This window comes from Rhinolophus ferrumequinum, chromosome 18, assembly GCF_004115265.2.
Source record: "Rhinolophus ferrumequinum isolate MPI-CBG mRhiFer1 chromosome 18, mRhiFer1_v1.p, whole genome shotgun sequence".
Classification (NCBI taxonomy): domain Eukaryota; kingdom Metazoa; phylum Chordata; class Mammalia; order Chiroptera; family Rhinolophidae; genus Rhinolophus; species Rhinolophus ferrumequinum.
In genome coordinates this window covers 16,172,368-16,185,807 of record NC_046301.1, presented here as the reverse complement: position 1 = coordinate 16,185,807, position 13,440 = coordinate 16,172,368, and the positions used below count along the sequence as shown (strand labels likewise).

The 13,440-nt window shown below is 43.4% G+C and overlaps 1 protein-coding gene across 2 annotated transcripts in view; it reads left to right on the top strand.

Annotated features, from left to right (window-relative positions):
• TBC1D9 (TBC1 domain family member 9) overlaps positions 1-13,440 on the top strand; it is an 85,506-nt gene that overhangs the window by 51,616 nt on the left and 20,450 nt on the right. Inside the window, exons 4-9 of one of the 2 annotated variants that reach the window (XM_033134448.1) lie at positions 888-1,116; positions 1,556-1,817; positions 3,583-3,790; positions 8,584-8,790; positions 9,680-9,850; positions 10,441-10,591. In XM_033134448.1, coding sequence (XP_032990339.1) covers positions 888-1,116; positions 1,556-1,817; positions 3,583-3,790; positions 8,584-8,790; positions 9,680-9,850; positions 10,441-10,591 — 1,228 coding nt within the window. The remainder of the gene's footprint in view (positions 1-887; positions 1,117-1,555; positions 1,818-3,582; positions 3,791-8,583; positions 8,791-9,679; positions 9,851-10,440; positions 10,592-13,440) is intronic. The other variant, XM_033134449.1, reaches the window with a different exon arrangement.

Sequence of the window (13,440 nt, the reverse complement as noted above, 5' to 3'; positions counted from 1 at the left end):
AGAACCTAAGAGGTTGCCCAACTTTGCAGAGCGATGCCGTGACACGGTTGGAACCTGATGCCAAAATTTTCATGCTCGAAAGCTCATGCTATTCCAGTGCTACCTTGAGATCAGAAGAAATGAAGATGAGGTGAGGGAGATTTGATGATTACAAAGTCAAAGGTGGGATTCAAGGGAGCACTTTCCATCAAGAGAAGCCAGTGTTCAGGGATTATGGAGGCATCGGATAACAATGAAACAGCCTCTCACACTACTAAAATGATTAGACAGTAGATTAAGCTAGTCACTTGCTGTACAAATATTTCATTTTTTGTCCAACTGACCAAAAATTGTGTGTCTGATATAATTTTTGCTCTCACATTTGCCCTTTTTCTGTTCAAATGGTTGCTTGTTCCTTTTCTCTGGGTTCCCTGATGTTACTCACGGCCCTTGAGACAGGGTTTGTGGCCAAGTGTCAGTGACATGCATTCTGGTCTTTCCTTCCTTGTCCATTCGTGATTGTTGATTTTTGAGAAAGGCAGAAATTGACCTTTGGGATGACTGTATCATACTAAGCTAGGAAAAGCAGAACTAGAAAAATCTTTACATTTCCTCATTTATAAAATAAAATGATGGGCTTTAAGTGAATTTAATAAAAGGATTAGCACCAATATATAGACAATAATAAAATCTGTATTGTTACTTAAAAATCTTTTTGTACACAAATGCTATGTGGTAAGTAGCTTAGAATTTGGGGGTTGCCTGTGAAAAGAATTCATTGTTTTTTTTAAAAAATTCTAGCCTTAGAGATTATTATTTTGTCCTTTCTATAGATGTAGCCTGCAGAGCAAAAGCAGCTCTAGTCGTAGTAACACCAATGGTGTGCTTTGTGTTTCATCCCTGCTTAGGGCGTCATTGCAGAGTACAACAAAATCAACGATGTGAAAGAAGATGATGACACAGAGAAGTTTAAGGAAGCCATTGCTAAGTTCCACAGGCTGTTTGGGATGCCCGAGGAAGAGAAACTCGTCAACTATTACTCTTGCAGCTACTGGAAGGGCAAGGTCCCCCGGCAGGGTTGGATGTACCTCAGTATTAATCACCTTTGCTTTTATTCTTTTCTTATGGGAAGGGAAGGTAAGTTGTCTAGAATCTCAGAGGGAAGCTTTGGGACGTCTACTGAGGTTTGCCCTGAACTCATAAACCGCATCAAAATACCAAGAATAAATTTGTAGTTATAACTGGGTCAACACTGTCTTTTAACTGTTTAACAGGTGAATTTGATTATTTTCAGTTCAATATTTGTGTAAAAAAAAAAATTGGTCATTAAGAAATAAAGATTCGCCAAAGGTATCATTAATTTAGTAGACACGGACTTAAGTCCCTAATAATTAATGAAGTCAGGATTGATGTGGTCTGAATTTGTCTCTCATAACTAACAAACAAAACTATAATAAATATGAACACACCAAGTCAGAGGAGTTCCGCGCCAGTGGGGGCTGGGGTGTGTGATTGCAGTATCTTGAAGGGATTTTAAGGAGCCAGGTATTGACCCAGCCTTGTTCCCTGTGCTCAGCCAAGCTGGTAATCCGGTGGGTGGACATCACTCAGCTCGAGAAGAATGCCACGCTGCTTCTGCCTGACGTGATCAAAGTGAGCACACGGTCCAGCGAACATTTCTTCTCCGTATTTCTCAACATCAACGAGACCTTCAAGCTAATGGAGCAGCTGGCCAACATAGCCATGAGGCAGCTCCTGGACAATGAGGGATTTGAACAAGATCGATCCCTGCCCAAACTGAAGAAGAAGTCGCCTAAAAAAGTGTCTGCTCTGAAACGGTAGGTGACAGAGGCTGAGTTTTACAGATTTTAGAGATGAGAAACCCATCTATTCATTTATGAAATTTAACATTTTCTGAACAGCTTCAAAGGTTCTGGGTATAGATACAAAGGTGAAAAAGACTGCCTGAGATATTCACTGCACAGGAAAGGGAGGCGTACAGTGTGACGGGAACCCTTCTGAGCCTGTGAGCAGAGGGCCACGGACACACATGTGGGGAGATGGGGCTGAGGGTTGGAAAGGCCTCTCAGTGGAGGCTGCTTGAAGCCGGACTCTCAGAGGTAGTGTTAATAGAAGTTACCCTTGCAGAGTCAGCAGAATGGCTGTTCCAGGTAGAGGGAATAACATTTAGGGGGGAAGCACAAAGGGAAAGCACAGAGGGAAGGAAACCCATCACACATCTGGAAGGTGACGGGGCACGAAGTGGCGAGAGGCTGCCAAGAAGCCTGGAAGATGGGAGTAGAGCCAGAGAGGGGGAGAGAACCAGGATGCTCCACCGTGTGACTGTGTGCAGGGGCTTGCCCTCAACTGAGATGGAGAGCGAGAGGGGGACGAGCATGTCCAAGGATGTGAGAGCTCAGTTTTGACCATGTCGAGCTGAGTTGGGTACAGGGCAGTTAGTTGGAGATCAGATCAGTAACACACACGGAATTGGAAATCGCTGGTGTACAAGTGGTAGTTGGAACCTGACAACAGGTAACCACAGTGAAGATGTGTTTGGTGATTTGAGACTTGTTTCAATGGAATGGTGGAGGATGAATGGGCTACTGCAGTGGATGATATAGCAAATGAAAGGCAAGGAAGGGAATTAGGCAGGTATTGACTGCTTTCCCAAGAAATGCAATGGTAAAAGAAGGGGATTGCTCCTTTTAGAATGGAGAAGATTTGAACATAGGATAGGATGGGAAGAGTTTGTTGATGAAGGTAGGTGAGGGACAGGAGAGAACATAGAGATAAAGCTGTAAGAAAACAAATGATTTTAAATGTGACATCTGATAGGTCATGGAAAACGATGCTTATGTGTGTTGAGATCTCTGCCTTTGAAGCAGAGAAAGGAAGTAAGAGTAGTGAGGATGGAGGTAATTTTGGAGATTGAGAGGGAATTGGAGGGAGCTCCTGCTGCTTATCCTCTCTCTGCTCTGGGAAGCCAGAAACCAGACCATCAAGGGGTTAGGTAGAGCTTGAGGGGAGAGGTTTTAACAACCTATATGATGAACAGGAGAAAAGGAAGTCATTAAGGAAAAGATTGTATCAACAGAGGACCCAACTAAGGTTGGAAACCAGTTATCTAAGAGGTGGGTTGTTCCTGCATTTCAGGTAATTTCTTGTCTGTTTCGGGTGGACAGCGATAGCTAGCAGACTCACGAGGCTCGTTTTCATTCTCATTAGGTCTTTCTTAAAAGATACGATCCCCCAAAGTGGCTCTGGATAAGTGTAAATGTAATAATCACTTTAGAAATTATTGTATTCCTTTAGAAAAAGAATGAATTTCCTGTCCAGGCCTAGTTTCCCTAAGATTTATGAACATTCGCAGATGTTGATTATACAATGACTACACAAGCTAACTAACTACATTACAATAATTTCCTTATGCTTTTGGGTCACAGGTTGGCATGAGCTCCAATAGGAAGCCAAGGAGGTAGGGATAAGTCTAGGAAGATCAAGGAGGGGAAAGATGGGCTGGGGAACCTCCATTGCTGCATCATTTAGAAGGTATTGGCACATTTCTTTTGCATGAGGTAAGTTGCTATTCTTGCCTTCCAGCGATCTTGATGCCAGGGCAAAGAGTGAGAGGTACCGCGCACTTTTCCGGCTGCCCAAAGATGAAAAATTAGACGGCCACACAGATTGCACCCTCTGGACTCCATTTAACAAAATGCACATTTTGGGGCAAATGTTTGTGTCCACCAATTACATCTGCTTTACCAGCAAGGAAGAGAACTTGTGTAGCCTCATTATCCCACTCCGGGAGGTAAGAGCCAGGTGAAAACAAGTATTTTAAGAGTTTCATTTGTAACACTTTTCTTTGTAAACCAGGATTTTTTTTTTTTTTTTTTTTTTTTTTTTTTTACCAGCAGTTGGCTGGCTTTTAACCATAAATGGATGTTCATAACTCTTTGGTGGCTCCTGCCACCCTTTCGTGTGTTGCCGTTGGTCTAAGTGACTGTGGGACCTGTGAGAGCTCTTCCACAGGCAGCCTAGTGTTTTACAATGGAGATTTTATTATTATCCAGGCATGGTGAGGCCAACAGGTCAGGAGATGACTACCATTGAAAAGACAGATTGTTCTGCTCGCAGATCCCACTGGGAGGAGTCCTGGGGGCCACATGAGCAAGCAACAGGGTCAGTCAGCAGGCAGACAGGGCAAGGGAAGTCGTGGTGAGAGTCTTTATTGTGGCTTCCCAGAGAAGGAACTGCTGGGGCAGGGTAAGCAGGCTTAATATTGGCTACTTTGAATAATTTCAAGGGGCTGGGGTGGGGCGGGTAATAGGGCTGTCCCTAGCTATCTGTTATCTGGCCCTAGGGTGATTATGGCAGGTGAATAATGGCCTTGAGTGTGAGAGATGGATAAGGAGGTGGTGCTCTGGATGGGTTGGTTTGCATATGAAATGCCCGCTGCCTGGGGGAGTCCTTTACTATCTCTCGGAGTTCGCTAACTCTAGACAGGTGGTCCTACCAGGGTCAGAGATGTCAAAGCGTCAAATACGGAAACTAGAAAATGTAGTCATTACCCCTGGCTCACAGCCTGAGAGCAGCTTGGTTTAAAGGAGATGGTCTAGGTTGTGAATCAGAAAGCCAAGTGTTTTTCAGATCTGGTCCTCCGACTTCCTGCCCTGGGACCACCGGGACTGCTGGCAGATTCCAGAGCCCACCCCAGATCTGCTGAGTCTGAATCCCTGCATTTTGGAATCTGTATTTTGATAAAGTCCAGAATGATTCTCATGCATGATAAAGACTAAGAAACATTCCTATTGTAATGGGGGGGCACGGTTTCTATCAGATCTTCACAGTGATCTTGCCCTGTGAAGAGGTTTGGGGTTGAGAAGGAACCCCAGGTTAGGATATCAGGGGCTGTCAGTTCTAGCCTGGAAGCTTTCAACCTCTCCTGCTCCTTTTCTAGAAGAGAATGAAGGTGGTTAGAAGCTTTGGTTATTAAGATTGGCCCTTTGGTAGATTCCCTGTAGTGAAGGATTCAAGTTTCCCTCTGCCTTTCTTTAAAAAAAAAAAAAAAAAATCATTTATGTAAGCAAATGTTCTTTGTTTTGTTCTTTTTTTTTTTTTTAAAGAATAATGCATCACTATCACAGAAAATTAGTAGGAGTACAGACAAATAAAAAGAAAACAAAATTCACTCCTAGGCCCACCATTTCAAAGAAAACCACTGTTAACATTCTGCGGTACCATTTACCAGGCTACTCCAATAATTTGCATTGTATATAATCGCTGATATTATTTAGATAAAGGACATAGGGAATTTTTATTTTTTGCTTATTTCCTTTAACAGTGAGTATATTCTAAACTTTCCCCCATATCATTAAGTATTCTTTTCCAATGTAACTTTTAATGACTGCAAATTTTTCCATTAAGGGATATATAGACTGTATTTATTCAGTTACCTATGGTTGGACCATTGCATTGTTCTTAGTTTTCTCCCAATCATATATATAATTTTCTTTTAACTATAAATTATGAATTCCTAGAAGAAATTGTCAGAATGTCAGGCAATTGATCAATCTAGTTCTCCTCCTATAGGATGAGCTAACTGGTATTATAACACTTTTTGAGACCAGGCTATTTTGTTGGTGGTGAATTCTGAGATGGGTAATTACTCAACAATCCTTACATTTAGCTCTGAAATGGGTTTCCTAACGTTTCCAGCAAATGTAGCTTCTTTGCCATAAACGGTTGCTAACTACGTTTCCTTTGTCAAGTACTACCTAACTGTAGTAAAAGCAAAGTTACCTGGAACAGCTAAGGAACCCCATTCTGGGGAAGAGATTGTACCGTGCATGTGGTGTTTGCGCATCTGAGCAAGTCCTCACTCTGTTTATCCAGAGGAAAATGAGCAGAGAAGGGCTGGAAGCACTTCCAGGACATCTGCTCCCCTGGTTGCCACCTGCCAAGGTTTTGGGTCCAGCTAGCTCCGTTCTCATTTTAGTGCGATTTACAATACAATAGTGAGAGCCAGGGGATGGAGAGAATGGTGACTGATACTCTCAGCTCATCTTCTGCTTGCTAGTTTCCCTAACAGGGAGTAGAGCAGAGATAACAGTCTTATTTCAGGGGGAATCAGAGCAGAGACAATATGGTGGCAGCATTTAGAAATAAAGCATGTTTCGGTTGGAGGATGCAGCTTTCAAGAAATGCTCAGTGAGACAACAGTGCCCTTCTCTTCACCTGAGGAATCTCTGAAATATGTTAATGGTAGTGCCCTCACCCGACTAATGGAAAAAGGAGAGGACTTAATGGAATTTTTATTACCTTTAGGTAACGATAATGACAGAAAAGCCAACCACCCTCCTTCTGGAATCTGTTTGAGTAGAAAGTGGTCTCTCTGTGGATTGGGTACCTTTCAGAACTGAGTTAAGCTGATTGATCAGCAGGGGCCTCCGTGAGAATGTTAAATCCTATTTGGAATGGCCATTTTTAGCACTAGATAGATTAGGAATTGTTTTAATTTTTTATAAATTAAACTGAAATATTGACTGGAGATTATTAACATGTATTTCACACATAAAGTTAAGGTAGACCAAATTGACAGATGTTAAATGTTTACACAGAATCTTGTTGCTATAGATTTTAAAGAAATTACTGAGGCAGCTAAGCAGGAGGGTAAAATGAACTAATCAGGTTCCTCATTAGAGATTCCAGATGAAGGCTTTTTTTTTCCAATCATAAATTACCTTGTAAATGTTCCATATTAAACTCCAAGATTTAATTAAATTCCAGTCTATTTTATAACCCAAAGTGGTAATGAAAACGTGTCTCATTAAACTGTAGAATACTCGAACGTAGCTCTTACCCTTTCCTGGTGGTACAGAGCTTATGGGATAGAAATCTGTTAGTGAAAAAGACTTGGTAACCACGTGAGCATTTGTATGTTTTATGTGGTAGCTTTCTGGTTGTTCCTGGATTCGTGATCCAGCCAGATAAAGGACTTTCCACTTTGATTTTATTAAGCTCCACGGTGGCTATCTGGGTTTTAGGCACAGAGCTTGAACCTTTAATTCCCTTGGCATCTGGTATTTGGTCCCGACACCTGATGGATGGTCAAAAGAATAAGAAAAAAAATTTGTGGTAAGAAAGGGAGCTTTGATGAGTCTTTTAAAAATAAGCATTGTTTAACACATTTCTTAAGTGTTACGAGAAAATTCTTTTCATGATAAGGAGGGGTCGTTTTCTTGTTTCTCTAGTTTTTTGTTTGTTTTTGTTTTTGTTTTTTTAATTAGGGAAAGAGAAAGCTTTTCTGTGCAACTCCAGGTATCTCAGAGGATTCCTTTAAAAGAGTACATCTAAATATATGTATTTATAAAATCTGAGACCAGAAGTCGGGTCCTGCAGTTTGTCCATTTGTGGCCCAGTCACAGCACTTTGCACTTGGGCCCGTGAACTTTTTAGGCAACTTCAATAGGTTTCTTAACCTTGAGGGAGAGAACGTTTTTAAGGTTCTGCTTTGAAGGAAATGCATTTCACGTGAAAATGCTGAGGAAGAGGTTAAAGTTGGGCCTGTCTAGACTGCTTACAGGTAGATATGAAGAGGGGAAAAGAAACTTGAATTATGTAGTGAGAGCCACTGCAAAGGAACCATTTATCTAGGGCTTGCCTTGAGGGTTTTTTTCCCTAATGTACTAAAGAAAAAATTTCCAATGCATTTATCCTAGTTTCCAGTTGATGAAAATCCTATTACAAACCACCAAATATATGTCTTTAGTTCAAAGCTAAAATGGATGTCTCCCTTTTGTACTTTTCTCCCAATGTGGTAGACTTACTTCACCTCCCACCACACACACACACACACACACACACACACACACACACACAGTTTGCCAGTGCAGAGAGGGTTGCAGTTAAACTATTTACATTATGTCTGTTCAGGATCAAGCCTTTAAAATGTTGAAATGGAAGGAGGTGAACATGCAAAGCCCTAGGGTCCAAATGAAACATTTGAAAGATTGCTGGTGTTTTAAAAACCATCCCGACATTACACTTGGTTAAAGGAACCAGTATCAGGGCTGTTTTCTGTCTCTTATGGATAATGTGGCAGCTAGGAGTCCTCCCTTTTATGGCTCTGTGAAATTTTAATGAAAATCAAAGCATTCCTTTACAAACAAGGCTTCTCAGCCTTGGCACTATGGACGTCTTGGGCGGCTTTGTTGGGGACAGGCTGTCCTGTGCACTGTAGGATGGCTAGCAGCATCCCGGGCCTGTATCTACGAGATGCCAGTGGTACCCTCCACTCCTGACAACCAAAAACACCTCCAAATGCTGCCAGATGTCTCTTGGGGCATAATCATTCCCAGTTTATAACTAGTGATTTAGAAAAACTAGCAAGATGATTCTAGCTTCTGGTGTGTGCTCCAATTTGATTTGTTATGAGCTGCTTTATTTGATTGCAACAGAGTCAAAGGATCTCAATTTGCCTCAATAAAATAGGAGTGCTTCCTACAGAACATAAAAGTGCTGTGACCTTTCTTTAGTGCTGCTCAGCGACTGCTGTGGGTAATGCTTAGAAAGTAAGGCTCCTTGTTTCGTGTTTCTTGTCAGGTGACAATTGTAGAAAAGGCAGACAGCTCCAGCGTACTCCCCAGTCCTTTATCCATCAGCACCAGGAACAGGATGACCTTCCTGTTTGCCAATTTGAAAGACAGAGACTTTCTAGTGCAGAGGATCTCTGATTTCCTGCAACAGACGACCTCCAAAATATACTCGGACAAAGAGTTTGCAGGGAGCTACAACAGTTCGGACGATGAGGTCGGTGGAAGACAACCTGCGGGTGTTTTGGTTGGTCCTGTTACTCTGCCCGAAGTGTTCACCTCCTTGCCCATTTTGTTTGCCCTTCAAGCTTTGCAGCTGGGCTAAGATAAACCACCTACCCTGATGCCCAGAGCAATATCTCATTTAAGTCTCATGTTAGACAGAACCTTATAGGATCATCCGATCCAACCCTCTGATTTTACAGTTGAAGAATTATTAAGTAATTTGTCCTGGTTACTCGGCTAGTGACCCTGGTCCATATAGTGACATTGATGGGAATGGTATAGAGCTCATGAAAGTCTCAGACCTGAAACACAGTATCAGCATGATGGTTTTGTTATGACTAAATGAGTACTATGTCCCTGTTGGATTGCACCTAGACCAATATCCAGGGAAACCGGAGCCCAGAAGATGTGTGACTAGCTCAAGTAACAGAGCAAGTCACTGGAAGCTAAAGCATATTGTAAAGATGATGGCCCCATGAGTGACATCCCTGTCCCTGTCTGCCTGCCTTATATGAGCTTAAATGAGCATTTGAGGCACCAGAAACTAGACAAGAGGTGAGGGAAACGGTCCCATACGCAGCTGATTCAACCATGGCATGCTTTGCCTGCATGCCAATGAGAGAGACAAATGGCCAACCAGTTTGCTGCAAAAATGCAGCTAAAATACGGCAAAAACCTATTTTGAGGATTGAGCTCTGTGGCCTATGACCCACGCACCTGTCTAAGCCCACCAAAATGCTGGCTTGCTGCCCTCCTGCTGTTTCTTTACATAGCAAGAAACATCTTGAAACGTGACAGCGCTCGTGCTGTCTGTAGAGGACGCTGAAGGGCTGGCTGCTGCCCAAACCCTTCCAATGTCTTGTTCCTCTCTGCATCGGCAGGTGTATTCTCGGCCCAGCAGCCTCGTTTCCTCCAGCCCCCAGAGAAGCACGAGCTCCGATGCCGAAGGAGAGCGCCCGTTCAACCTCAATGGCAACAGCGTCCCCACAGCCACGCAGACCCTGATGACCATGTACCGGCGGCGGTCTCCTGAGGAATTCAACCCGAAATTGGTGGGTGCCTCCTGCTCTTCCCCCAAAACTTTCTATATTAGAAAAGTCTTGTTTGAAACATTCCTTAATAAAGGTAAACTCATATCTAGGTCAATAGTTATTTTCTTATAAGTAAACCAGATCTTGTCTAAATATGTCATTAGGTTTCAGAGTGGCTTCTCATGGAAGGAGACAAGCGTTAGGGAGGACACGGGTGGCCTTGTTTGGACTTGGTTTAACTATTAAGTCAACCAACAAATCAGTACATCATTTCCCAGGCAACATTAAAAAAAAAAAAAAAGCAGAAGCGACTTTAACTCGGAGTTACAGACATAAAGCCAAGAATATCATTTGCATTCTGCTGAACTGTCTCGGGAAAGTGGAATTCTGCGTCGGGGCCAGAAAGCTTCATGACAGAACCACAGGATGTGATAGATGGATGGGTCCGATTAGGGAAGACTCCAGAAACTCTGAGTCCTTTGTTCTTCTGAGTTCTGTCCAGAACTTCTCCGCTCTGTGCACAGGGGCAAATGTGCTGACCTCCCACGGGACTTCTCCTCTCCATCAGCAGCACACTTTGGGATGCAGTCTTGTGTCATTATTCCTTTCAGGCCAAAGAGTTTTTGAAAGAGCAAGCCTGGAAGATTCACTTTGCTGAGTACGGGCAAGGGATCTGCATGTACCGCACCGAAAAGACGCGGGAGCTTGTGTTGAAGGGTATCCCGGAGAGCATGCGGGGCGAGCTGTGGCTGCTGCTGTCAGGTAGGGCTGGGCTGGGGAGGGAGCGCTGGTTCCGGAGCTGGCGGGACCCTGGGGCTCCCCTCCACCCCCACATCATGCCTTGGGGTTCTTTCAGATACCAAACCCCTATTCAGAGCTACATCTCCTTTCCTCGCCAGAACGTTGTAGTCCCTCCATAAAAATAAAGGAGACATATTCAGCGGCCGAAATATCAAAGCCACCACCTTCGCATCCTCATAGCGTTTTTTTCACAAATGCTATTTAGGGAAAAAGAGAACCGGAGGGAAAAGAGTTTAATTCTTTGTGATGTTTGGAGTCCCTTTTTCCTTTCCCAGCGGTGCCAACTTCATTGAGAATGTGGAAGTGTGGCTGGAACTTGGTCATAGCAGTCATTGGGGTGGAGAGGAGAAAGCGGGGGGAACAAGAAAGCCTGGTCCCTCACTTTTGCCACTACCTGGATTCACTGGTTATCACTGGAGACATGGAGGAGAGACCAGTCTGCCCTGGGACCAAAAGCCTAGCCGGATCATATTAGGTTGGTGCAGAAGTAATTGCGGTTTTTTCAATTTAACCTTTTAAACTGCAGTTATTTTTGTGCCAACCCAATACTTAGGCCCCAACCTGGAGATGCCAGAAAGGGTAGAAAGGGACGTGTCATGGGCCTGTGGGAAAGATGTGTCCACCTTCACTGGTGCACAAGCTCGGCTCATGCCCGAACGTCACCCTGTCAGGTCAAAGCTTTGAGCCCTGAGTCAGAAACCAGCGGTCCTGCAGGCCAGGCCCCCACTCCTTCTTCCCAGCCCAGCCTGTCGCAAACATCAGGGCATGCCTTCAGGTGTCACCAGTCTTTCATATATAAATCACTTTCTCTCCTTGGGGAGAGGCCTGAAATGTAATCATTCGAAATATGTGTATGTGAATATCTTTATTTAAACCTAAGATGGCCTGCCTCTAGTGCTGTTATTAAAACCTTACATTAAAACAATGACGTTAAAATTAAAGAGTTTCCAGAGTTACAGAAAAGCCTAAAAAACAAACAAAAAAAAAACACCGAGAAACCTCGTAGTTCTTTCTAAAAGTAGACATAAATGCTAATTGCCCGTAATGAGGTGTATTAACATCTCAGAAGTAGGGTGATAGAATCCTGAAAAGGAATTGGCTTTATCTGTTTCATGTAAAACTAGTTTGTTCTATCCTGATTTGCATGCCTTGCTTTTCATTTTCCTTAAGTCGACCAGCCGTAATTCCTCATTTAGAAACCCAGATTGAGTCAATTTATCTCTGATTACAAACCCAGCCCAGTATAATCCTGCCGTCCAGTCTCCTGCCTTGCTTGTGCTTGGTGAACTCGTCACCTTGACAACCTGATTCTGATTGCTCACAGAGTAAACAACAAATTCCATTTTCATCTTCCTTATTCAGATTAGAAGTTATTTATAGCACATTTTAGATAGAAATGAAACTCAAAACGAACACCAGGAAACAGTGTACAACAGCACACAGCCCCATTGCAGACATTTAGAATTAGATCCAATGTTTTCTATGCCCACGATGGGCTGTGGGAAGCCAGAGGGCGAAGTGGTCTGTATGCTGCCTCTCTGGGGTAGGTACCTGAGCCTCTATTTCCAGACAGTTCACGGGGGGTGGGGTTCATATGGAGGCCAGACTGCTCATGGGGCGAGCCCAGCTCCTCGTAGGGGAGCCCTGCCTGGATCCTGCCGTGCTTCCCATGACCCTGAGGGCCTCTGCCCCAGGACTTGGCTCACTGTACCCACCGAAGGGACATGCAGGCCAAATGGCAAGAATCCTTGCAAATCTCCCTGGAGAACAGAACAAAAACCAATGATAAGTGGCTGTCAGCCAGACTGCCTTTTCCTGGGCACGTGAGTGGTAAGGACTGGCTCTCTGGGTGACCATCGGAGAGAAGGACTGGACCAGCACAGGGACTCTGATTTCTAAACAGTGAAATATGAGTGTGTACCCTGGTATTTTATATATATATACATATATATACACACACACACACACACATCTATGTGTATGTATATATTTTATATGTATATGTATTTTATAGTATATGTATATATGTGCATATATAATTTATACTTACATATAATTTATATATAAATACCTAACTTACATAAAATATTATATAACTTACAAGAAAGTATAACTTATATGTAATTAGATTTAGATATTTGTGTGCAGGGTTTTTCTGTCTTCAAGAACCCTAAAATGCAGTTTTCTTCAAGCCGTGATTCTCAGCCCACCTGCCCACCGCCTGAGGAGCTCCCACGGGTAGCAGAGGCTCACCACTGCTAGGAGTCCCCTCCCCACCCCTGTAATTTTAAAAATCCTTCCACACAGTCTATTACCTCCTTCTCAGATGGCTTCATACTCTTCAGTACAGCTATTTAAGCCCTTCAGAGCTTACACTTTAGCAAGCAGTTTTCAAACTTGGTTTCAGGGGCAGAATCTCCTTTCTGAAGTGTAATCTTAAGGACCCCTGCCCCCAATAAAATGAAACAAAGCTGCTAGATTTGAAGGGAGTGCTGAGGCCTGAGCTAGGCTTGCTTTGCTTACCTCCCTCCTCAGCTCATAAGCAGCTCCTCAGGATGGTCTGTGAAAAGTTGCTTGGAACACAGATTTCAGCGTTCAAACTTCCACTTTCTGAGGTTTTTTTAAATAGCCGGCTTACTGTGGAGCTGAGAGAGGGAAGGCGGCCACAAGTAAATGTGCCCGTCTAGCCGCGGTTGTAACACAGCACATCCTCTGTAGGATTTCATCGTCCTTTGCGTGGTCCGGGAAGTGAAGTGGTCCAGGTGGGTAAGTTGAGGCTGCAGACCAAGGACAGGGCTTCCACTTTTTGA